Source organism: Rhodamnia argentea, chromosome 7 (assembly GCF_020921035.1).
Source record: "Rhodamnia argentea isolate NSW1041297 chromosome 7, ASM2092103v1, whole genome shotgun sequence".
In the NCBI taxonomy this organism is placed as follows: Eukaryota; Viridiplantae; Streptophyta; class Magnoliopsida; order Myrtales; family Myrtaceae; genus Rhodamnia; species Rhodamnia argentea.
In genome coordinates this window covers 10,644,316-10,668,739 of record NC_063156.1, presented here as the reverse complement: position 1 = coordinate 10,668,739, position 24,424 = coordinate 10,644,316, and the positions used below count along the sequence as shown (strand labels likewise).

General features: G+C 36.6%; 1 protein-coding gene and 1 long non-coding RNA gene across 3 annotated transcripts; both read left to right on the top strand.

Moving 5' to 3' along the window:
* The first annotated feature begins 13,060 nt into the window (after nt 1-13,060).
* LOC115737652 lies at nt 13,061-22,638 on the top strand. Its single transcript, XR_004015045.2, has 3 exons — nt 13,061-13,071; nt 16,055-16,058; nt 22,501-22,638. It is a non-coding gene; the product is annotated as an uncharacterized LOC115737652 (long non-coding RNA).
* LOC115737650 lies at nt 13,395-16,280 on the top strand. Of its 2 annotated transcripts, none has more exons than XM_030669871.2 (2): nt 13,395-13,876; nt 14,596-16,280. In XM_030669871.2, exons 1-2 carry the CDS (start codon nt 13,792-13,794, stop codon nt 15,729-15,731), a joined length of 1,221 nt encoding a protein of 406 aa, XP_030525731.1. In that variant the 5' UTR covers nt 13,395-13,791; the 3' UTR covers nt 15,732-16,280. The 2 variants fall into 2 exon arrangements, with proteins under 2 accessions (XP_030525731.1, XP_048138920.1); XM_048282963.1 differs by lacking the exon at nt 13,395-13,876 and adding an exon at nt 13,939-14,281.
* Nucleotides 22,639-24,424: the final 1,786 nt, after the last annotated feature.

Here is a 24,424-nt window from a genome sequence, read left to right as displayed (position 1 = left end):
GACTCAATTTCATGAAGTACAAATTTAATGATCCATACCTACCCAATCCACACCCGATCTATATTTCTTAAATCTTTTTATATTTAACCAAATAATACAACACTTGTTTCTTACAATTTGATTAAAAAAATGATATTGCTAAATCACCTTTTGTGCAATACAAATTTAGTGAATTTTTTTATTTTTTATTTTTTAAAAGATATTTTTTTATTTTTTTTTCTTTTTCCTCGCTCCTCCATCCTCCAAGAAAATATTCTGTGGTTTGTTACTACTACATCAACCGCTGAAGTGGCATATAGTTCTTACTCAAATCTAATAAAAAATTGACATTTGCATGCTGATGTGGAACAGAATTAAAGAAAACGAAAAATTTGCTCAGATCTGTTTAGCCATGGTCGTCATCTTTCTCCCTCGTCGCATTGCTCAGATATGTTTAGCCATGGTCGTTCCATCTTCCTTCATCGTCGCCCTCGGTCAGCTCCATCGTCCCTTGTAGTCGGTTCGTGGACAGCTCTGTCCAGATCTCAGCGAGCATGAGGCTCGCCAGATCCCGACTAGCCTCGAGGTCACCTCGCCTTAGGCCGTGAACTTTCGCTGGTGGCTATCGCAGTGGAGGTAGGAGGAAAAGGAGGACAAAAGAAAAATATAGAAAAGAAAAATATAAAAAATAAAATAAAATAATAGATTATTAAAAAAATTCAATTTTTTTTAGATGTTCAAAAAACTTATTTATGTCTCATTTAAAGTAGTTACCATAGCTAATCCATTTATGATCTATTTAAAATCAATTTAGGGCCCATTAAATTTCTAAGTAACTTAGGTATGACCCACTTTTAAAATTTAAGCAACCCATTTATGATCAACCACCATTAAATACGGGTTAAATATGAATTTTAGACACATTTTGACACTTCTTCTATTCAGATAGATATAAGGTCTAGAACAGAAAGTTTCAAATTTTAATAAGGTTAATATCACGAAAAATTTCAAACTGGTATACATGTCACAAACCTAAATGGTACACCTACGAAAAAATTACCATTCGCTAGTTTCCGTTAAATTTTACCATCGGATTTCCGAGTTGAATAATACCCGATTGTTGACGGGCATACCAGTTTGGGGTTTTACCTTCCGTTCATCACAAATGTATTAGTTTAGACTTTTTCATTTTATTAACCCAATTTAACGGAAACTAACATACGGTAAATTTATCACAGATATACTAAGTTTGGGATTTTTGATAATCAAAATATCACTTTGGAATAAATTTATCATTAGTTGGCCAATTTGGAGTTTTTTATGATTAAAATATTAATTTTGAATAAATTTATCAATAGGTATATCAATTTATGGCTTTTCGTGACGTGAACCCAATTTAATATCAGCATGACTGCAATTTGCAATGAAAGTTGCTTAAGTTCAAAGCGTGGATGGCTTAATCATTGTGGCTATAAATGGGCCACTTTTTGACCGGTTCAATCACAAAAAGCAGATTAGCTTCATTAGAAAAATTGGGCAGAGATCGAAACTTGTCAAATACTTGGGGCAAGTCTGATGAGCTGAACCAAAGTGTATGCGATACACATCACCATCTCTGTCACAATAATCACACACACTTCTCCCCCCATCGCCGAACAATTGCCTCTGATGCATGCTTGAAAAAAAAAAAAAAGTGAAGCTGCGTGCATCATTGTTGTATTAGTTTAAGCTTCAGTTAGAAAAATGGTTCTTCTGCATTTCTTTGGGATCAAATCCCATGTGCTGGAGAGCGGCGGATAAAGGGCCGTGACTGGTCCACAAAGTGTCACCAGCCCAAAAAAGTGACTTTGATCAGAAAAATGGCCAGATAGGTTGTGAATTGACAGTTCTATTTTTCGTTGTAATGGTCCTGGACTATGGCATGGGATTGGATGGGATCTGACGACGTGTTTGTTAGAAAATATGATACACGAATTGGAACGAATGAAATTAGACTTTGAGGCGTGATAATATTTCTTTTTAAGGGATTATTTGCCTCACAACATTGCTAATAGTTACCAGTAAAAATCCTTCAAGATACAACAAAGTCTCGAAATAAGAATATTAGATGGTAATTCTGATATTTCTCTAAGAACTCACGGGGGAATAGTCGGAAACAATGACTGTATTTTTCTTTTGGAAAGAAACGAAAATGAAAAAAGAAGAAGTTGTAAATAATGAATAGAATTGTTTAATTTATAATAACGGAAAGAACACAACTTTTCATGTTATTCCAAATAGGACACAACTTTCGTGTCTAATAAAACACAACTTTTCATGTATAAAAAACTGTAATTCGAACACAATACTTCGTGTTTAAAAAATTATTAATTCAAACACAACTCTTCTTGTTGAAAACTGTCATCTCTGAAAATTGCAACCTTTTAAAGGTTGTAGGATCCACAAATAACCATTAGACACAATTAATTAATAAAAATAACGACAACTTCTATGTGAACAATTGCACTGTTTTGCTAGGACACAACAGTTAATTTATTACTATTATTTCAGAAATAAAAAAAATAATAGTTGATAAGTGACAGCCTCGATCCGTGACCGTGCAAAGTGTTAAGTACGCCTAATAATAGCACACCCGCATGCGAGTATAGTTGAGTCTAACCCACTTAACCCATTTCTTCATTCGAAGGCCTAGAATAGCCTTTCACTTATAAAGTGCATCACATTTTCCATCTTTCCTATGTGGGAGAAGGAAAATACACTTTCGTTTGTTTGACAAACAAATGTCAACAATTCTCCCCTTTGTTTGTGAAAATAGATTTCTAAATAATATTTAAAAATAAAATACATCAAAAAATTTCATGACATTAATATACATAGATAAAGGTCTATTTCGAATTAAATCTTTATTTATTGCAAGTACCTCAAAACTCTATCAAAGTTACAAGTAACTATAGCTTTAAACTTGTTACTTTAAATTTATAGGATCAGATATACTGCACATATACTAAGATCTTGTTTCAAGGAGAAGTTCTATATTTCATTATTGAGAGAATTATTCATATGTATTTCTTGCTCGCCCAAAATATAGCACATCCACCTACCGTGAAGATCCATCCAGAAGTAGAATGTTTATCTCCCACGCTAATAATCCAACTAGCACAAGTGTATCATTCTAATACTTGAATAATTATTATAGAATAATCTCCAAATTTTTAGTTTTCTTAAGATAATAAAAATTCTAGTGAGACCATTCCAATGCTTTATACTTGGATTGCTAATATATCTACTCAACTTATACACGGAAAAAGCAATATCATGTCTAGTACAATGTATCGCATATATTCAAGACCATATAGCATCTTCATATTTAAGTAGTTCTATTGCTCTATCAATTCTATAATTTAATTTAACACTGGTATCAATTGGAGTATTCATTTCTTTGAAACTAAGATGCTTAAATGTATTTTAGCACCTTCTCAATGTAATCATTTTGACTTAAAAGAGTAACCTTCTCTATGATTTTTAACTTTAATTTCCAAGATAGTATCTACTTCACCAAAATCTTTCAGTCATATTGGTTCCAAAAATAAGCATATCGTCAAGATATAAGCATACTAAAACACCATAATATTTAGTGAATTTAGAATAGATACACTTATTGGCACTATTGTGTTTGACACTATTGTACAATATGACTAAATCAAACTTTTATGCCATTACTTAAGTGATTGCTTCAGCCCATAAAGAGATTCAATCAATTTACATACTTTCCTTTCATGTCCAAGAAGAACAAAACCCTCTAATTGTTTCATGTATATTTCATCATTTAAATCTCCATTGAAGAAATTAGTTTTGACATCCATTTGATGAACGCAAAGTTTATAAATGGATGCTAAAATAAAAAGAATTGGAATAGATGTTATACGTGCTATAGGAGCATATGTATCAAAATAATCTATTTAATCTTTTCAATCTCTTTGTCTATACTCATTGGCAACTAACCTAGCCTTGAAGCTTGGATAGAACCATCAAAATTCTATTTTCTCCTAAAAATTCACTTGTACCCAATAGGTTTAGATCATTTTGGCAAGTCTGCTAATACCCAAGTATTATTAGACAAAATTGAGTTCATTTCATCATTTATTTACCATGTTATTACTCTGTCTCCTTCAACTAGAAAAACACGAGGAATAAAGTTTGGATCTAAATCTTTCACTTTTCTTGCTCTAGTGCTTCTCCTAGGCTCATTTATGGCTTTAGAATAATTTGTTTTCTCATGAGAATCTACTTATGCATTCATAGGCTTTGAATTATTTGTATATTGTATTTGAACATTATTATCAATAATTTCAAAACCTATAGAATAGTTATTCTCAAATAACTCAACATCTCTGAATTTATACAATGACATTAGACTCTAAATCAAGAAGCCTATACACTTTATTGTTTTCAGCATATCCAATGAAAACACTGTTGGTAGCTTTAGGACCAAGTTTCTTCCTCTTAGATTCGATACTCTATAGTATACCAAACACCCTACATTTTAAGGTATGACAAGTTTGGTTTTCTACATTACCACAATTCATAAGGACTGATGTTATTCTCTTTGATAGTATTCTATTATGAATGTAATATGCAATAAGCAATATCTATCCCCAAAGATTAATTGATAGCTTTAAATTTGAAAGCATATAATTAGCCATTTCTCATAGAGACCTATTCTTTCTGTCAAACCGCTTTGTTGAGGATTATATGATGGTGAAACTTGATGAATAATACCATGTTATTCACAAAAAGGCTGAAAAATTATTTAGAAAATATGCTCCACCTTTATCTGAATATTAAACTTTAATTTTCCTTTCTAATCGATTTTTCACTTCAACCTTATATTTCTTAAACATGGTAAACGCTTCATCTTTTGATCTTAGAAGATAAAAATATACCTACTGCAATCATCCATAGAGGTAATAAAATACCCTTTATCACTACATGTTAACACGCCATTGTACTTGCATATGTTACTATGGACTAAATCGAATAAATTCGAATTTCTCTTAACACTAGCAAATAGCTTCTTTGTCAATTTGGACTTAGCACAGATTTCACACATATCAAATTCATCCTTAAAGTTTATCGAATCTAACTTTTTTCATATTCTTTAAATAATAAAAATTTAAATGCGCTAATCTATTATGTCATAAATGGGGAGAATCAACAACATAAGCAGAAGATATATTCTTATTATTAATACTCGGTTGACACATACCATCATTGACATAGCCCTTTCCCACAAATAACCTATTCTTCGATAGGATAACCGTGTTGGATTCAAACAAAACCCGAAACCCCTTTTCACCAAAGTAAATCAACAGAAACTAAGTTCCTCATGATTTCGGGTACAAATAATACATTAAGAATGATAACCTTCTTTCCGAAAAGAAAATCTAATACAACCGTGCCTTTACCAGCAACCTTTGCAAGAGCGTTATTTTCCATCTCAACCTCTTGAACATTCACATCAATAGTCTATTCAAAATTTGATTTCCACTGGCGAAAATGAAAGAAAAAAAAAGTAGATGAAGAAAATGCCCTTGGTAATGCCGTTCTTTGAAACAAATTATGCATTTCAGACCCTTTATTTAAAATAAAATTTACGTCCTACCCTTATTTGAGAAAATGATGACACTTCAAGTCATTGTTTGGAATTTTCGCGTTCGATAATAAGGTCATCCTCAAAAAATTTGTAGGCTTTTAGAACTTTCTGGTTTAACTCGTAAATGGCTTGCTTTTGTAGCCTGGAAGTCAGAAGGATGGGGCTTGATTTGAGAGATCCCATCTCATCCCAGCCCAAAACATGAGTTTGTCCGGAACTAGGTTTGGAATTGAAGTGTATCCGACGGAATCGGTTCGAGACTCTGCCTAACCAATCGGAGACACGTCCCCATATTTGTGGGAGAATTACCAAAAATGTTCTAAACCTTTTACAAATATATCAATACAGTTCTCATCCTATTTATGTCAATTCACTCCACTCGGTCGAAAATTGTTGACATGGACGCCGACTATCTTACGTGTGGCATGGATAATTTTCATTAACATCCTAATATTTTTGAATTTCCTATTTATTTTTTGAATTCCTTTTTTCCTTTTTTTCTTTTTCTTTGTTTTTCTTCCCTTCTTCCTCTAGCCATTGCCCGAGCTCGGCGACCGGCCAGAGGCGAGGGCTAGCAAGGCCAATCTCGGCGTTGCTGGATGAGGTTTGCCCTCAATAGTCACCCTTTTCTGCCCCTAGCAAGGCTAAACCTCACCGGTCCTCGCCTCCGACTGGTCGCCGAGGTCAAGAGACTAGCTAGAGGAAGAAGGGAAGAATAAATAAAAAGATAAATACATAAATAAATTGACCCAAAAATATTAAAATATTATTAAAAATTATCACGTCGGCGACGAGCCCATCACGTGGGACGAGCGACTTCTATGTTAGCAATTTTCGATCAAATAAACTGGATTAATATAAATATAAAAAGTTTAAGACTCAATTAAAAAATTAAAATTGAATTAATATAATTATAATACATTTAAGATTTTTTTGATAATTTTTTCGCTTTTGGTTGTTGCATGCTCGCTTCAACGTGCATAAATTGATGTGAATCAATTGAGCTGTCGTCCTCATGCGGTCTCTCGACATGGCAAGCGAATCTTTTTCTTATTTTTTCCTGTCTATTTTCTTCATTTGAATGTAGACATGGTCAAAATGGAATCGGGGGCCTAGAACTTGTCTGGAACCGGAACCGGAACCGGTCCTCAAGGGCCGGTTTCGGTTTCTAAATTGTCAGAACCAGCCCGGAACCGCCGGTTCCGACCGGTATTTAAAAAAATAAAATGGGGGAGGCCTGGGGGGAAAGAGCCGTTGGGCCCGGGGAACCGGCCCCTTCAAGGGCCGGTTCCGGTTCCACCTCTTCTAGGAACCGGAATTGCCGGTTTGGATGAACTAGCCACGTCTATCTGAATGGCTTCGTTATCCGGTATAAGTGAGTTGGGTGAAATTGAACCCATTGCCATTTGTCTTGGGCATGGCATGGTTTGAACCCACTTTCAACACGGAAACGAAAAACATAAATTTGAACAGAAAATTTATCGAAATTTTTTTAAATTTATTATAATTGTACCAATTTAATCATAAATACTTTTTTTTATCCATTGAGTCCTGAAATTTTTTACATTTTTGCCAACTATAATCGGCCAAGACTGGCATGGCAATTGTTGATAAACACTTTAATTTTTTCTTCTCCTTTTTCCTTTAGCCGGCCACCGTTCTAGTGACCAGCCAAAGGCGAGGGTGAGGCTCGACCTTACCGTCATTGGGCCATGTCTTAGTCTCGCCGGCCCTTGCCACCGGCTGGTTGCCGATAAGGAGAAAGAAAAAAAATTCGAAAAATATTAAAATATTATTAAAAAATTATTCATGTCAGCATCGGTCGGCATCCACTTAGCCAAAGTTGGCCGAAACTGGATAGACTCAATTGACACAAATACAAAAGGTCTAAAACTCAACCGATAAAAAAAAATTTGAGACTAAATTGACACAATTACAATAGGTTTAGAACTTGTTTTGTAATATTTCTAAGTTGAACCCACCGTTGGCTTTGTGCTAGCAGTTTGGGTACAATTCATGAGATAATTAATACGTATCGTATTCGTGTCTGTCGTAATGACCAAATTTTTTGTATCGTATGGGCGGAATTAAAAATTATGCGCTTGAACTTTTAACAACTTTAGTTTCTGACCTCCTCCCATTCCAAATCTTGAGTCCACCACCGACATCGATGGGGCTGATATCAAGTTATAACTCAAATCCCCACGAAGGGGTTCGACCTCATCGAAAGTGCTCCTAAGATACTCACCGTAAGTACCTTAGAAAGGTCCCAACTAGGGGTGTCCAAAAAACCCGCCCCGCACCGAACTGGATCAACCCGAACATTTTAGGCTTTTTGGTTCGGGTCTCGTTTCGATTCGGGTAATAATTCAGATTGAGGCAAGCGAATTCAAAGTCTGAATCTGTTTTGTTCGTCTTATTCATCTTCTTTCTCGAGCTATGGCTTTCGCTTTGCAGATCCGGTTTTGGTACTGGAGCAATTGGGCTTGGCCTTGGCTTTGGAGACGTTGATGGTGAGCCGGAAATCTTCAGCCAATTTGTCGAAAGACTTGGAATTTGTGGTCGAGTACCGAGGATTGAAGGGAGAGACGGATACCAAAAATCCATCGAAGGGAGACATATAGTCGAGTAATAGCGAGCTGGAAACCCTCCATGTTCTGAAAAATGGATGCACCTTTTGGCAGGGAAGAAAAGAGCAAATACAACAAGCTGAAAACCCAAACCAACCCGAACCGTATTATTGGTTCGGGTTATATTCAGGTACCAGGTTGGTTCTAGTCACATGAAATTTTTTTTATTCATGTTCGGTTTAGTCGATCCGGGTATCTTTGATACCCTACCCGATCTGTTGACACCCCTTGTCACAATCACAAAAAGCAAGCGTCTAGAAGAATTTCAAGGGTACTTTCAAATCAGGTTCTTTGAGGAGTAGGAGCGCTCTATAATAATGCTCGGGGGGGAAACGTCGTTGTTGGTTGTCTATTCCCACTCGGATCCTTTTCTAGAAGGATTAACTTCGAGAGTTGAAGATTGTCAATATGTCGAACGACATGAGCATACAAAGCACAAGTACATTCAATTCACATCATCATTGCACCAACAGGACAAAGTTCCTTATCATTAATGGACTCTCAATGTGTACGATGGAGTGCGGTTCTCTTAGTCACCCTGAAATTTCGATAGGTCTACCTATTAATAATAGTTAAAAAAAGAGAGATGGATTAGGTCAGATATGAGACGCTAGATTTGTATTGCTTAGAAATAGGTCAATTTGGATCGGATAATTTTGATTCAATCCACCCGTATTAAATCGCTTGTTAGAAAATAAAGCTTAGCTGTCTTTTTGAGACATGGGGCGACATTGGAATACGGCTTTGGTACGCTAGCTAAGGATGTGCTGAAATGAAATCTCCTTCGAGATCTACCTTAATTGCTCGAAAGACTGTCTCCTCCAAAGAAGTCGAACCAGTCAATCCTCTTATGTTTCCGGACACAACTCGCTTAAACCGACGAATGAAATATGTTTTTTTGTCGTCCTAGAGCACGGGCGTAGAGCACGATTACTTGAAAACTCATGAAAAACGAGCAATATCTATTAACTGGTTAAGCCAGGTCATTTGGCATGTGCATGTCTCGGAGGAATTCGCACGGAGTCGATGAATTTGAATAGGTGCCCCTCAGTTCTCGATCTAGAAAGCTCCTGAAGCTTAACCACTAAAGTTGCTTATTCATTTGTATAGAATCTCTACACATAACTTGGTAATATCTCATGTTTTGAAATTCTTCTCAATCAAATTAAATTTTCATGTTTTAATTACATGAACGCTTTTTCTTCCCTACATACGCTTTTTCTATCTCCGTTATGTTTCACGAGTAATTTCATTTTCATTTGTTCAGATATTTGGCATGGAAATAATAAATAAACAGCATGTCGCTGATCAAATCAGAATGAGCATACTTAACTCGACGAAAGTGCAACTCTCATGCACTACATCAAATCAAGACCAACTTAGGCTCTATTTGTTTCTAAAAAATGAACGCTTTAGAAAATATTTTCTTAAAACGATCGTTTGTATCGCTTGCAAGATATTTAGATATAAATTATAGTTGATCATGAAGTTTTCTTTAGTCATTTCTTAAAAACAATCGCTTATATCATCTATAAAACATTTAGATATAAATTATAATCTATAAGGAAGTTTTTTTCTATTGACTAAAGAGATCACTTTTAAGAAAGTATTTTTAAAATCATGTACTAACAGAGATTTATTGTTTTTATGATGAAAATCAAAGGCTGAATGGCACAGACATGATTTATTTATATCTCTCTAGTGACGTAAAGTATCGGATCCACCATTTATTTATGGAGCCAACCTCATGGGATTGGTCCACAATTGCATCGACTAACTTCCAAAACAGAAAAAATAAAAATAAAAGTATATTTTCCAAACAATGGAAAATAATAATTGTTGCTAATAAAATCGACAAAGCGCAGGAGATCCTTTTTTTTTTTTCTGTCACTAAAGGAATCACTTTAGAATGAAAAATTAAAAAAGCAAGTTTGTCCCCGGGATGGCGTTTTTGACTATTCAACGGGGACGTGCCACGCATGAAAATGTGAAAAGTAAAGTACAATATATTTTGCAAAAAGAAAAAATGAAGATAATCTAGTATTAGATAAAAAATAAATATAAAAATTTAAATTTTAGCCATGTACTGTTCATAAACCTCAATAAAGTGACAACAATGAATACATTAATTATCAAACTTCAATTGGCCCGTTAAAAGTTAATCGTGTAAGAAATCTAGAAGTGCACAAATTTTCTTTTAATGAAATTAACGGATTTTAAGTAAAGTTATGTTAGTTATTTGATAATTGTATGAAACATTTTTGAAATTTTACAATAAGTAATGTTTTCAAACAGAAATTAAAAAAAAAAAAAAAACGGCTACAACCCAAACCAGCCCTTGGCTATCCTAACCATATTTGATACAAAAGATTTTTCGAGCAACAACTAAAATCGGCTCGGGCTGTACTAGGTATATTCGGTCACCAACTTTTTTTCTCTTTTTTCGAGTTGAGCCAATAGACCGGACCAAGAAAAGTTAGGTTAAATCTATTCAGGTGAGGCCTAAATTCCCTTTAGGCTCAACTTGTCCAGCTTGTTTGTAGCTTCACAGTTATTTATTAAGCAATTTGGTAAGCTTTTAATGCATAATTTGTTATCCTGATATGCATAATTTGCTTATTAGGAATGCTTAATAAGAGCTTCGGGGGCATTCGACTGGAAGACCCTTTATAATCATGCTAAGAAGTTAAGCAAGGATACTCGCTCAAATTATTAAGAAATATTAGTTTTAAGGAGACAACCTAGGAGACATTGTATCGCTTTGTCACTGCTTCCTTCCAAGTGCCATGTCCACACAGGTCACCGTCACGCGCAAAATGAAAAAAGAAGTCAACACCACATCATTGAACAGCCTCCAAGAAGTTAACTTCTCTAGAGCACCGACAATAGACGGATTAGGAGACGCATGACAACGCTTTTTTAGACATGTTTATAGAGCAGAAATCTGTTTTGTAACATAATTTTTGAAGCAAAAATCCGTTTAGTTACGTAACTTTATTTTTTTATTCTAGAACAATGCTCTAAAAGTGATTTTGGAGCTACTACTTCTGTAATCACTTGAAGAAGAAAAAAAATTACTTTTCTCATAAGCAAAAGACCAAAAGTTAATTTGTAGAGTAAAAGTGTTGCCATGCGAACCCAAATTATACTCTAAATTATTTACAATGATTTTTTTTTTTACAGAATAAAAGATTCGGAGGTTAATATAACTAAACCTAAATAACAATAAAATTAAAGACCTAAAGGTTAGTCATTCACTATTCAAAAACCTCAAAAAAGTGGCAAAGATAAAAATGAACCATCAAACTTCAGATAACTTGTCAATAGTTAGAGTGTTAAAATTGAAATGTACGAATCTTTTTTCTTTTGATGAAATTTATAAATTTAAAGCAAATTCATGATAGTTATTCGATAATTGTATGGTATAGTTTTGAAATTTGATCATAAATAATATTTTTGAAAAAAAAATTCCATGCTAAAGCACAAACTAACCCAAAAATAAGGAGCTATTGTATGTTTTTAATACACCGGTTGTGCTTGTAATATGCATAATTAATACTTTAATAATAAAATACCGAAAACCAAACATTCTCGCATTTAAAAAATAAAAGATCACTGTTTTGCAGAATTTGTCTAGAAGATTCTCTGTAATAATGGCATAAGCATGGATTACTCGCTCCAATTAGCAAAGATCTTGACTTTTTTTTTTAGGGGACAACCTAGGACTAATTGTGCCGCCCTGTCGCTCTGGGTCGCCATCACGCGCCAAATTAAACGAAGAAGTCGAGATCACACGCTTCACTGACCGCGTCCAGGAAGTTACCATCTAGGGCAACGATGAAACCACAGTTATACTCCAATTTTTCACAGTGAAAAAAAGCAATTTTTTTTTATTATTAAAATTGACTGATAAGACTTGGGCACGAGCAATAATTTAATACACAACCACATAATACACTAAAAAATCTCGATTTTGATTCTAATCTCAATCATACATTGAACTTTTTTTATCTAAAAAAATCCAAAACTTTCGCTCTAAGCTTAAATATGTTCACGCGTCCAAAATTCGTCATTAGTTTCTTCAAAATTATCAACATCGGGGTTAGCTAAAGGTTTATTATTTCATCAACAATATCACTTTCGTATGGAAGAACAACAGCTACCTAATGTTTGTGTATGGATTCTATGTGACGATTGTGGATGAGGATCTATCGAAAGGGAAACTGTAATTAGAAGTAAGCAATACCAACCGTTTCGCTTGTGGAGTACTTCATGAATAAAGTTATACATGTACCAAGTCGATGTAGAGTAGCACGCTCTCAAGAATGTCTCCATAAAAAAGAACTAAGTACAGTCGATCTAGTTCATCAAAACGGTCGGTATCTCCTGCTTCTAATTATAGTTAATAAATTAAGATGAGTTTTCTTTTCTTATAGAGACATCAAGGGACTAATTCCCTAAAACCATCTTACACTAGGCGGCGATTGTGGTCCCATTGAAAAAGAAACTATAATTTGAAGCAAGCAATACCAATCGTTTCGATTAGTAACCATAATTAAAAGCAAGAGATACCAACCATTTCGGTTAATCCACTTTATGGCGGGATGTTCCTGGATCAATTGTACTTACCTTTTTTTTCTTCTTTTTTTTAGGATGGCATTATTGAGAACGCGCTAATCTATACCGACTTGGTACGTCTATAATTTTATTCATAAAATACATCAAAGAATCATCAAATATCTCTAACATAATATCTATAAAAAGTTCTTAATTATCTATAACGCTACATGCTAAGCCCGAAAACGTTTTGTCTCACCTCACTTATTTCTCATTTAGCCCTTATGGGCATTTTTTTTTTCCGTGATTGCAAAGCAAAGAGGATAAAACGTAAAATTGACTAAAGGGAAAGGGACCAAAAACAAACAAAGTACTTTGTAAAATTTACTTAAACCGTCTTTATTGAATAATCATCTTCATGCTTCAAAATTTGTCCAAGGAACGCAAACAAAGTACACCCGCAATACATGCCTGGAAGTTTGTGCCTTTTTTTATTACGGAATCAATAAGAAATTTTTCATTCAGGACAAGATGATCTTTTTGTAAGAATAATACCCATCCCCTGAATTTGAGAAGCAAGATCGAAACCGCCATTATATATAGTTAAAACACCGGTAGAAAACCCCCCCTACCTTCTTTGTACTGTTGTTCTTCTTTCGATTTCACCTCGAGTTTCATAACTTACGGAGTACCTTTTAAACGTTGCTTCCAAAGCCTAAGACCTCTGCCTCTCTCTCTCTCTCTCTCTCTCTCTCTCTCCGCGTCGTGATCGCAGTTCGGCAACCGATCGCTCCGTTTTCTTGGACGACCCTCGTTTCGTTTCCCGTCGACGAGGCCGGGGATTGTTCGCTCGAGAGGTTTGTCTCTGACGAGCGGCCTTCTTGTTTCTTGCTCTGCTGCTGCAGGGATTTTTCTGGGGGCTTTTTTTGGTACATCGGTTCCTCCTTTTTTGGGAGCCTTGTCGGGTCGAGGATGGGCAGTTGGAAGGGACAAAGGGGTTATTCTCGTCATCAGGGCGTTCAGGGGACCAGATCGCTGGCAAGAAAGCCGCCGCTCGGTAATATTTTATTTCTCTGTAACGTCCCCCCCTTTTTTTCTTTCCCTGTGATTGATTGTCTGTCTGTGTTAAGCGGTTCGTTGGTTATCGTTTTCTTTTCTCAATTCCTTCTCTGCAATAATGTTTCTTCCCCTGTTAATGTCGGGTTCGTACTTGTAAAGGGCTGTTTTCCCTCTTTTTTTTTTTTTTCCCGCCTTGCTTTATTAATGTTGATCGTCCTTTAGAGATATACGGTCTGATGGTAGTTGAATGACTTCTGTTTGCAAAGGGGATCGTGTCTTTACGGTGGTTGGAAGTCTCTCTTTGGTGAATGGGAGATCAAATGTGCTGGGAGTTGAAGTTGAGAGTTGTGTGACTGAACCGATTGCAGACTGGATGTCATGAGCGGCGTGAGATTGATTGTTGGTTAGTTTCATTGGGTGGAGTTTGGCATTGGATATAGTTCGATTGTTGTCCTGCCCGACTATGTCTTACTTGGGACGATTCGGGCTGTTTGCTTCCGAATTAGCACTGTTATATAGGGAAAGAGGTTAATTGGCACCAAGTTTTTATAATCGATTGTGTAGTGAGTCAATGCTCTTTAATTTTTTTTTTTTTGCAAGAGTAGTAGAGCGTCCAATTTTTCCGGTGTGGATGATACTTTATGTTGCTAGATTGGGTCATTGTTTGTGCTAGATGTCTGTTTGGAAGTTGCGTCTTGAGTTGGTGTTCGTTTGCAGGCAGTTGGCAGCCAGCTGTGCCATCATGGGAGAAGCAATTCTGCCAATCGGTCGGCTCAGTTCCCTGGCGCAGACTCTTGGAAGCGAAGAAGTACTTGCACATACATGACAAAGTAGTTAAATGGAACGACTCCGCAGTTGAGGAGGCGTTTCACAATGCAAAGGATCGGTATTGGGAGGAGATCAATGGGCTTCCATGTAGTATCTCTTCCCCTGATCCAAATATTCATATAGACGAAGTAGATTGGGAATCCAAGGTTGACCCTGAACTGCTTTTGGACTTGGAACGAGGACCTGAGGCTTTCTACAGCAGTAATAGTGGTCCAACGATTATCTTTGGGGATGTCTTTGCTAATCCATCCTTTGCATGCGATGGATGGGGAGATGTAGAAGAGGAATGGGCAAAGGATGAGACATCTTGGAAGGTCAATTGTGTGGGTGGCGAAAATGTTTATGGAGCTGATCCTGCGGAGCAAGTCGCAATTGATGCTGATGCTCTTTGGGGGTCGAAGCAGGGCCAATTTCAGGGCCGGAACCAGCGGGTTGGTACACAAGAGGATTCTAATGTGAAAGACTATGCTAGATTAGAGAATGACAAAGATAGGACCGTCGACAATTGGGACACTTGGGATTGGGATAAGATGAATAGAGAACTTGAACCTGGTGGGTGTGAAAATGCACATGGAGTTGATTCTGCAGATCAAGTTGCACCTGGTTGTGACCCTTTTTGGGGTTCGAATCAGGGCTGTTCTCACGGGTGGACTCAGAAGGTCAGTGCTCAAGAGGATTGTGGCGGAAAAGATTATCATAAGTTGGAGAACGGGTACGATGGAACTGGCTGGGACACATGGGATGGGGACAACATGAATAGAGAAAACAAACACATTGGGTGCGGAAAAACGTATGGATCTGATCCTGTGGAGCGAATCACTGCTGATGGTGGCCCTGTTTGGGTTTCAAAGCAGACCCATGACAATTGGGATACATGGGATTGGGATAAGATGAATAGAGAACTCGAACCTGGTAGACAATATATCCCAAAACACAAGCGCGAAGGATTTGGCAGGAATGACAAGCAAATGAGGTATGGATGGAGCCACGGGAAAGGGATGAAGCAGAATAATTTCGTGTATTGATGTTTGTGCTGCAGTCCGTGTCTTATAGTCTTTTATTCTTTGAGATCCGTTGCTCCTGTGTGTCATGGATAAACAGGAGTAAGGTGACCGTTTTGGTTTGCGATAATGATCATTGTTTTGTTGGGCTGTATATGTCATTTTCTGTATTTCGCATCAAGATTGTTAGAGCAGAGCGGAAAGTGTTTGGCGGTACCTAAGTTTTCGTGTTGGGTTCGCAGTTTTGTCCAACTAGTCTGGAAGATTCGTCAAGTCTAAGCATCGATTTACTTCCTGTTGCCCTTTGTAGTTTCTTTGCTGCAATTTACCAATTGTGAATAAACAAGCAAAGTGCAGTTAATACAGATTTTGGCAATCTTCGATGTCTGCTACTTTTGTAGTCTATGATATGCATTGAAGCATAAGGTAAAAGCAGGCCGTCAGGCTGCTCCTGTCTTTGCGACGGCGATCTCTGTTGCTACTGCTGGTTGTGCGATGAGCGCCGCTGCTTCGGAACAGGCAAAAACATGTTTCCTCATCGGAATCTGAATGAGGGGAGGACACCGCTTTGGCGTAAAACTAAATGAACTTCGCATTTAGTGGATTCAAGAGGGAACACCTCAATGCATCCTCTCAAACAATGCAAGCAAGAACAGCTCCACAAGGATGGCCGTCGAAAAGATTTCATCGGAGGACGTTGTAAATTTTGTTCAATGAATTAAGGCGGTTGTTCCTCATTTTGAAGGATTCATATATGATAATGACGCCCTGTACAATTTATGTTAAAATCTCTATGTAAAGACCGAAAATCTATTTAGACAACTACGTTTAGAATACAATATAGAATGCCATATTGAGTTTTTCAAAAAATACCTAATATCGAGTTTTTCGTGTATACAAGTTGACGAGTTCACTCGAGATCGTCGATTTGGAACACCATTTAATAGTAATATTCATAATTTTCTAGGAAGCGTAAAATGAAGTAAAACCAAAGAAAATATAAAATGTTCCATGTTTTAAAAACCTATATTTAGAAACACAAAAATAAATCATAACTTATTTGATGCGCTAAATTTAATTATTTGCATAAAGTAAGATATAATGTAAGTTTCGACCCAAAAAAAAAAAAAGATATAATGTAAGTTGAGAATATTATTTTTTTATTAAGACCATACATCTTTAGTTTATTGGTTTGTTCTATTGTTTTTTTTTTTTTTTTTTTGGTAAGGTAAGGTATATATTGACAATTCAAAAGCGCTACATACAAACCATATACAACCCTCGTACCTGTAGAAACACAAACATGTGTCATCAGGTGCGAAGATGTATAGGCAAAAACCAAAAGATAGCTATACAAAAAAACAACACCGGGTCGAACCAGAGAAACAACCTACACAAACAACTAGATACCGGCAAAAATATAACCGAAACCGAAAGGCCAAAATAGTAGCCAAAACCCAGCAAAAAGATACTGGACAATAACTTAAGACACCACCGACCGGTCCATGAAGATGGAAGCAGCAATACCCCACTTCGACTGAATACACCTATTGCGCGGATTGTCCTCAATGCAGCCAAAGGTGAGACCTTTATCCCTTACTACCTTTAGTAGATGTTTGATGATACCCGGAATAACCAACGTCTTCTGTCTAAAAATGATGTTGTTTCTTTCCGTCCAAATGAGATGACAAAGTGCTCCGAGAGAGAACCTTGCAACGCGGTGAGGGAAAGAACGACCACCCAATCGAGGGACAATCCAACGCAAAAAGTCCTGCCATGGCTGGTTGACCCACGATATATTACATTTAGAAGCCCAAAATAATGCAAGTGAGGATGTAACAGAACATGCAAAAAATAGATGGTCAATGGAATTTGGTGTAAGATGGCAAAAGGCACATAAGCCTTCAGAGATTCCGTGATGCCCGAGCAGCATAACTTGCGTCGGTAGTCGATTACGAGTTGCAAGCCATAATATAAAGGCATGTCTCGGTGTAATGGCTTTATCCCGTATAAACGAATTCCAAAACACCTTTTGACCCCGTGCTCTAATAGCTTCCCAGGCCACCGAAACAGAGAAAGAACCCAAGGAGTTACCTAGCCAAATCATGTTGTCCTCTCTATCTTCAATAAATAGTGGGGCAGTTACACCCAAAGTTGTGAGTGTTTCCAGAACAGGGGATGGCTGCCAAGAGGATGTGAAGAAAGCTCGTATGCATGCATTGCGAGGAACACCAGAACTGAATATGTCTCTATTGGTAAATAACCTGTATAGCGGGCCACGATCATGCCACAGATCAAACCAAAAGGAGGTGTATAATCCATTTCCGATTCTCCATTTAAAGTGCATATAAAACTCAGCTCGCATATCCAGCAGCTTTTTCCATGACCAAGAACAGACCGTGGGTTTAGAGACAACCCAAAAATTCTTGTTCTTTAAAAATGTGGAGTGTATCCATTTGCACCATAACGATTCTTTGTCATTAAACAAGGTCCAGATATGCTTTAGAGCAGCAGCCTTATTACAATCAAGAAGTCTACGAATGCCCAATCCCCCTTCCTCTTTTGGGAGACAAATGTCAGCCCAAGAAACTCTTGCCCCACCTATTCCTAGATCCGGACCCTTCCATAGAAATTGCCTCATAATAAGTTCAATTCGGGAGAGAACAGATTTAGGAAGGTTAAAAACACTCGCCCAAAAGACATGAATGGCATGTAAAACTGATTTAATAAGTTGCAACCGGCCAGCAAAAGAGAGAAAGCGTTGGGACCAAGAACGAGCTCTAGCCGTTATAGTGTTAACCAAAGTAACACAATCCGCCTTACTCAGACGAGAGGATATAATTGGTACTCCAAGGTATCGGAATGGTAGCATACCTTCATGGAAGCCAAACAAAAGCCGAATGCTATCAAGGAGGTCCATGCTTCCACCCGACAAAAACAGTTCACTTTTTGCAGCATTAGGCATTAAACCGGACCAGTCGGAGAAGATGTCCAAAGCCTCCTTAAGCAAGGTAGTGGAGGCTAAATTTGCCTCAGAGAATAACAAGACATCATCAGCAAAGAAAAGGTGCGACAGTCGAGAGGACTTGCAGCGCCAAAAAAATTTAAAGCCCGGAGAAGATGTCTTAGCTTTAATAATACCCGAGAATACTTCCATGATAAGAGTGAAGAGGTATGGAGAGATAGGGTCTCCCCGCCGAATACCTCTACGGCTCGAGAATAACAAGACATCTTCACTGTTTGTTCTATTGTTTAGTCTCTCATTAAGCGGTTTTCTTTAACTTGGATTTTTTCTTTCAATCTTTTTCTTGATCAAGACATTTTTCTAACCTAAAATTTACATTGTCTAATTAGAATTATGACATTCGAAATATAATCAAGGAACTATATTCGAACTAAGCCATATGAGTCAAAAGAATAAATGAATTCACTTGCTTAAATTTGTTCATTGTTTTCAAATTTATACTTAATAAGAGATAGATATATACTTCCTTAATCTATTTCATGAAATTTAAATCCAAAATGGTCAGAAGTTTAGAAGTGACAATTATTATACAAACTAAGAGTTAGTTGTTAGAATGTGAGCTATATGGCGGAATGAAGTCATATGTGTTGCCATGTGGTAATCAAAATGACAAGGCGAAGTGTTTTAAGAGAAATTGAAGCGTCACGTGTGGCGAATATTGAAATACATGTTTTTTTTAACTTTGATATTAAGTATATGCAAAAAATGTTTTTTTTTTTTAAATGCACTTCTTTTTTTGTATTTTATGAAAGAATTATGAAAGGTGTATTTTAACTTTTGCTTAATTGAGAGGAACAAGAGTATTGCTCTAAACATGCACTTGCCCACGATCGCTTCGCATGAGGCATTAGATTAAGTCCAAGCAACATTTAAAAGCCTGTCTTCATTGCAAACTGCTCTTCCTCCTGTCTCCGGCCTACCGACCCTCCTGACCATTTACCGTCATACATCACGAGAGAGAGACAAAAAATCGTCCGTATAAACCTCGGGATAGGATATGTTTTATCCTATCCCGTGTTTGGTAAGTGTCCCAGATAGTATAATGTCGGATATAGAGGGGATATAACCCGGATAAAAAAATCCGAGGGGAGGGGGTATGATAAGGTCGGATAGGATTTCTCTTATCCGTCATATAAAAGCTAATTTTTAGAAACCCTACCCCTTCATTCACGCACTCTTTCACCGACGCTACAGCTTGCCTCTACAATTTTTTTTTCATGTTTACAACTTGCTTCTGCAATTTGTGAAGGTATGTATTCATCCATGATCATCTACAGCTTGCTTCTGGAATTTTTTTTTTCACGTTTACAACTTGCTTCTACAATTTATGAAAGTATGTATTCATCCATGATCGTCTATAGCTTGCTTCTACAATTTTTTTCAAAAGTTTTGGGTTTAAATTGCTTCTGCAATTTAAGCATACTTTTATTTGCAGTTTGACTTTGAATCATAGTCACGTAGGAATAAGCAATCTGTGAAACACAGACCAATCAACCACTTGATGACATCTTACATAGCAAACGAACATACGTAACCTTTTATCGAGGAAACGAACATACAAATTTTTTTTTCAAAATTTTTACCAAAGGCTGCGTTTGAAAAAAATTGCAGAAGCAAGCTTTTGGGTTTATAATTTTCATTTTTTGGTTTAAGCAATCAAATGGTGTCATAGCCAATTTAGGGCTTTTGGAGGTTAAGAAGCAATTGTTAGTGCACAAGTTCTCTACTGATTTTCTGATGACTTAATGAGATCATCTTTCAGTCATGAGTTGAATATCAACGTAGCTTTTTGACCTAAGCAATCAGATGGTGTTTATAATTTTCTGCGTTTAAACGAAATTTTTACCAAAATTTGTGAAGTCAAACTTTGGTGTTAAGGACTTGAGTCATTGATAGATAGAGTTCCATTGAACTATGTGCTGTTTTGTAGGGAAGCTCGAGGGTATATTGCTTGAAGCGAAGGGATTTTGGGAAGAGGCTGAATAATCATAGATTAATTTGGTAAGATTCTCTGAAAATCAATTGATTTGGAGAAGATATTGTTTTGGATGATTTTGCTATTGTCTAACCTACTAGTTAGTATTTGCCTAATGTTTTTTTTTTCCTTTATTAGAAATGGATCACGATGAGAGAGAGGAAATTTTTAACATTTTGTTATTAGAGGAGATGAACTTGCAGATGTTGCTTTTGTGTATGATGTATATGATTGTGGCATCCACGGTTGCGGAAAGGCACTACCGAAAATATTTATTGAAGGATCGCACATTTTTTAAGAGGCAAGCTCGTTTAGATCATCTTGATCGCCTCATTAATAGTAGTGACTTGAATTGTGTCGAACAACTTAGGATGGATAGACGTACATTTTCTCTACTATGCGAGTTGGCACGTACAATTGGTGGGTTAAAAGAAGATGGAATCGTGACTATAGAAGAACAAGTAGCAATGTTCCTACATATACTTGCCCATCATGTGAAAAATCGTGTTATCAAGTTCAGATTTATGAGGTCCGGAGAGACAATAAGTAGGTATTTTAACTTAGTTTTAAGTGCTGTGATAAGAATGCATAGTGTGCTTTTTGTGTCACCCGAACCAGTTCCAGAGGAATGTACCGACGAGAGATGGAAATGGTTTAAGGTATGTTTTCTTTGCTATTATATGGATTAATTTAATTCTTTAAACATAAGGTTATTCTATTAATTTCATGTTTCTAGGGTTGCTTAGGAGCATTAGATGGCACATACATTAGGGTACGTGTTCCGGATGTTGATAAAGCAAGGTACCGAAATAGAAAGGGTGAGATAGCAACTAATGTGTTAGGAGTTTGCTCACGCGACATGAGATTCATATACGTTTTACCTGGATGGGAAGGTTCGGCAGCAGATTCTAGAGTGCTTCGAGATGCTTTAGTTAAACCCAATGGTCCGAAGATTCCCGTTAGTAAGATAAGCATGTATCAATATGTTACATTATTTAACGTGTAGGTTTTGACGATTCTAAGACAATTAATAATGTTATCATTTGTTATTAGGTAATTATTATCTTGTAGATGCTGGATACACAAATGGGGAGGGCTTTCTTGCTCCTTATAGAAGTACTCGATACCACCTATCCGAGTGGAGAGAAGGTTGTATGCCAAATTCCCCTGAGGAATACTTCAACATGAAGCATTCTCAAGCTAGAAATGTCATAGAAAGATGCTTCGGTCTACTAAAGTTACGGTGGGCTATTCTTAGGAGTCCATCTTTTTATCCAATTAGAACGCAAGGTCGAATTATTATAGCTTGTTGCCTTATACACAACTTGATAAGAAGAGAAATGGCTATTGATCCAATTGAGGCACAATTAGATGAAGTTGCTAACACCATTGAAGATGTGGAAACAATTAATGTTCTTGAGCCATCAGATCATTGGACAACATGGAGGCAAAATTTGGCAATGCAAATGTTTAATGAGTGGAATGCAAGTCGAGGACATGGAGGAGTCGCCTGATTTGGCATTATTCCTTGTCTCATTTGTTTCTAATTATTGTAAGGCTTGTCTTGTAAGATGTTTTTGTTTCCATTGCTATTAGACACGTATAATATGGTGCTGATTTGTCATTATGGAGAAAAATATTCCTTATGTAATGTTTGAATTATGGCTATATCATTTTAAATTTTTATTGCTATGTTGTCTTTATCATTAAATTTTCTCTATTGTGATATCCTCTATCACTAAATTTTTTAAAATTGCAATGAGATGTTTAGAAATGGAAGATAGCGATTTTAGTCAAACTCAAGGAAGGGGAACAAAGAGAGACCGACGTGTATGGACAATAGATGAAGAAAATGCACTTCTAGATGGTCTTGAAGAACTAGTTGCGCCAGGAATGAAAGCCGATAATGGCTTCAAGAGTGGTTACATGATTATGTTAGAGAAGTGGTTTGAAGAAAAGCTTCCTAGTTCTAGCATTAAGGGTAATCCTCATATTGAGTCCAAAATGAGAAACTTGAAAAAGTTGTATAATCAGATTTATGACTTGAAGGATCAAAGTGGTTTTGGATGGGATCACGAAAAACATTCTGTTGATATTCATTCGGAAGATAGTTGGCAAAAATATTGCAAGGTTAGTGTTACTTCTTCTCATTTTTCTTCTTTACACCTTGTTTCTTTAAAAAAAAAAAAATATATTTTCTTTGTAGGCCTATCCTGGAGTTGCTTCTTTGAGAGGAAAGTCCTTCCCTCAATATGATCGACTAGCAACTGTATTTGGAAAAGATCGTGCCAAGGGAAATCTTAGTGAAGACCCTTCAGAAGCTCATTCGGTTGTAGATAATGAAGAAGGTGAGAATCATTATGACGTGGCTACTACTGGTGCAAGTCAAAACTTACCGTCACTATCATCTTCTCAAACGCAAAATGTTGCTGATTCTTCAAGAAGAAAAAGGGCTAAAGCAAGTGACAAGTGGGCTGCTGGGTTAGTTGAAATTGCAAGCACTTTTGGCTCTTTTATGGAAAAAGCTAACGAGAGGATGGAGATGATTGCTAGCCGCATCGGACATGCTAAAGATTTGGATGACGACAAGAGGAAAATCAATGAAGAGCTTCTTAAGATGTCTCTAGATACTATAGATAGAATAAAATTGTGCAGAAAAATTGTGAAGGATCCTGAGAATATTCATCTTTTTTTTGGATTTCAAGGAGAAGATAGGAAGGCATTTGTGGACATGCTTCTCCAAGAGATGATAGAAGAGTAATGTCGTGTGTAGTCTCTTTTTGCTATTTTTAGACAATGAACAACATCGAACAATGTTGATTTTACTATTTATTGGAATGCTTTAGTTTTTTGGAATATGTTGTTTCTTGTGAAGTTTGGAGCTTTATTCATAGTTGTTGTTGTAGTCTCATCGTACCCTTGCTTTTATATATATATTGCTCAATTCTTTTTCTTTATGCTCATTCGCCACTTCCTTCCTAGGCAATATATTTAGCAGTGAAAGTCAGTATAGATTGAATTGGGTCAGCTCACTAAGATAACACCAAAAAAAACTTGTTCATTATTCTAAAGGATCTTATGCTGTTACACATGAAAAGGTTTCCTCCGGGTGGGTGCTCTATTTTCCATAGATTGCAACATCTGCTTGATTGTGTATGGAAAAGGCTTCAAGTTCATGGGGGCAAACATGAAAACGATGATGACAACTTTCTTGTCTCATATGTTTTTATATTCATTTTTTTTTTTTGCAAAGAGGTTTGAAAATCTAATAAAATGTGTATATTTTCAAGTTTTTTTTTGTGTGTGTGTATGAGAACGTTATTTTTATAGTAATAAGATCGGAATATTTCATGAGCATCACGTAGGGGTATATATGTCCTTTATATTGATATACAGTTTCTACCAAATGCGGGATAGGATAGGATATGAGAATATCCGACTTTAAATCCGCAGTTCACCAAACAATGGATAGGATATGGCCAAATCCGTGGATTTCTTATCCTATCCTGATCAGAAATCCCGACGACCAAACGCAGCCAAAGGGAAGCTTTTAACACCCGGGAAGCATTGGACGCTCTGAGAGAGAGAGAGAGAGAGAGAGGGGGGGGGGCTTAGCTCACCTCAAATTCAAGAACTCTTCATGGATTTCGCAGCTTGAATGGCTCCGAGCCTTTTTATTGCTTTTTTCTCGCTGTTCCGGAATTTGGGGCGTCGTCT

Bases quoted from the DNA above. Each gene is read 5' to 3' on its own strand.
- LOC115737650 (XM_030669871.2), top strand. From the start codon at position 13,792: ATGGGCAGTTGGAAGGGACAAAGGGGTTATTCTCGTCATCAGGGCGTT. The intron at 13,877-14,595 runs GTAATATTTTAT...GTTCGTTTGCAG, and splicing joins GGCAAGAAAGCCGCCGCTCG to GCAGTTGGCAGCCAGCTGTG.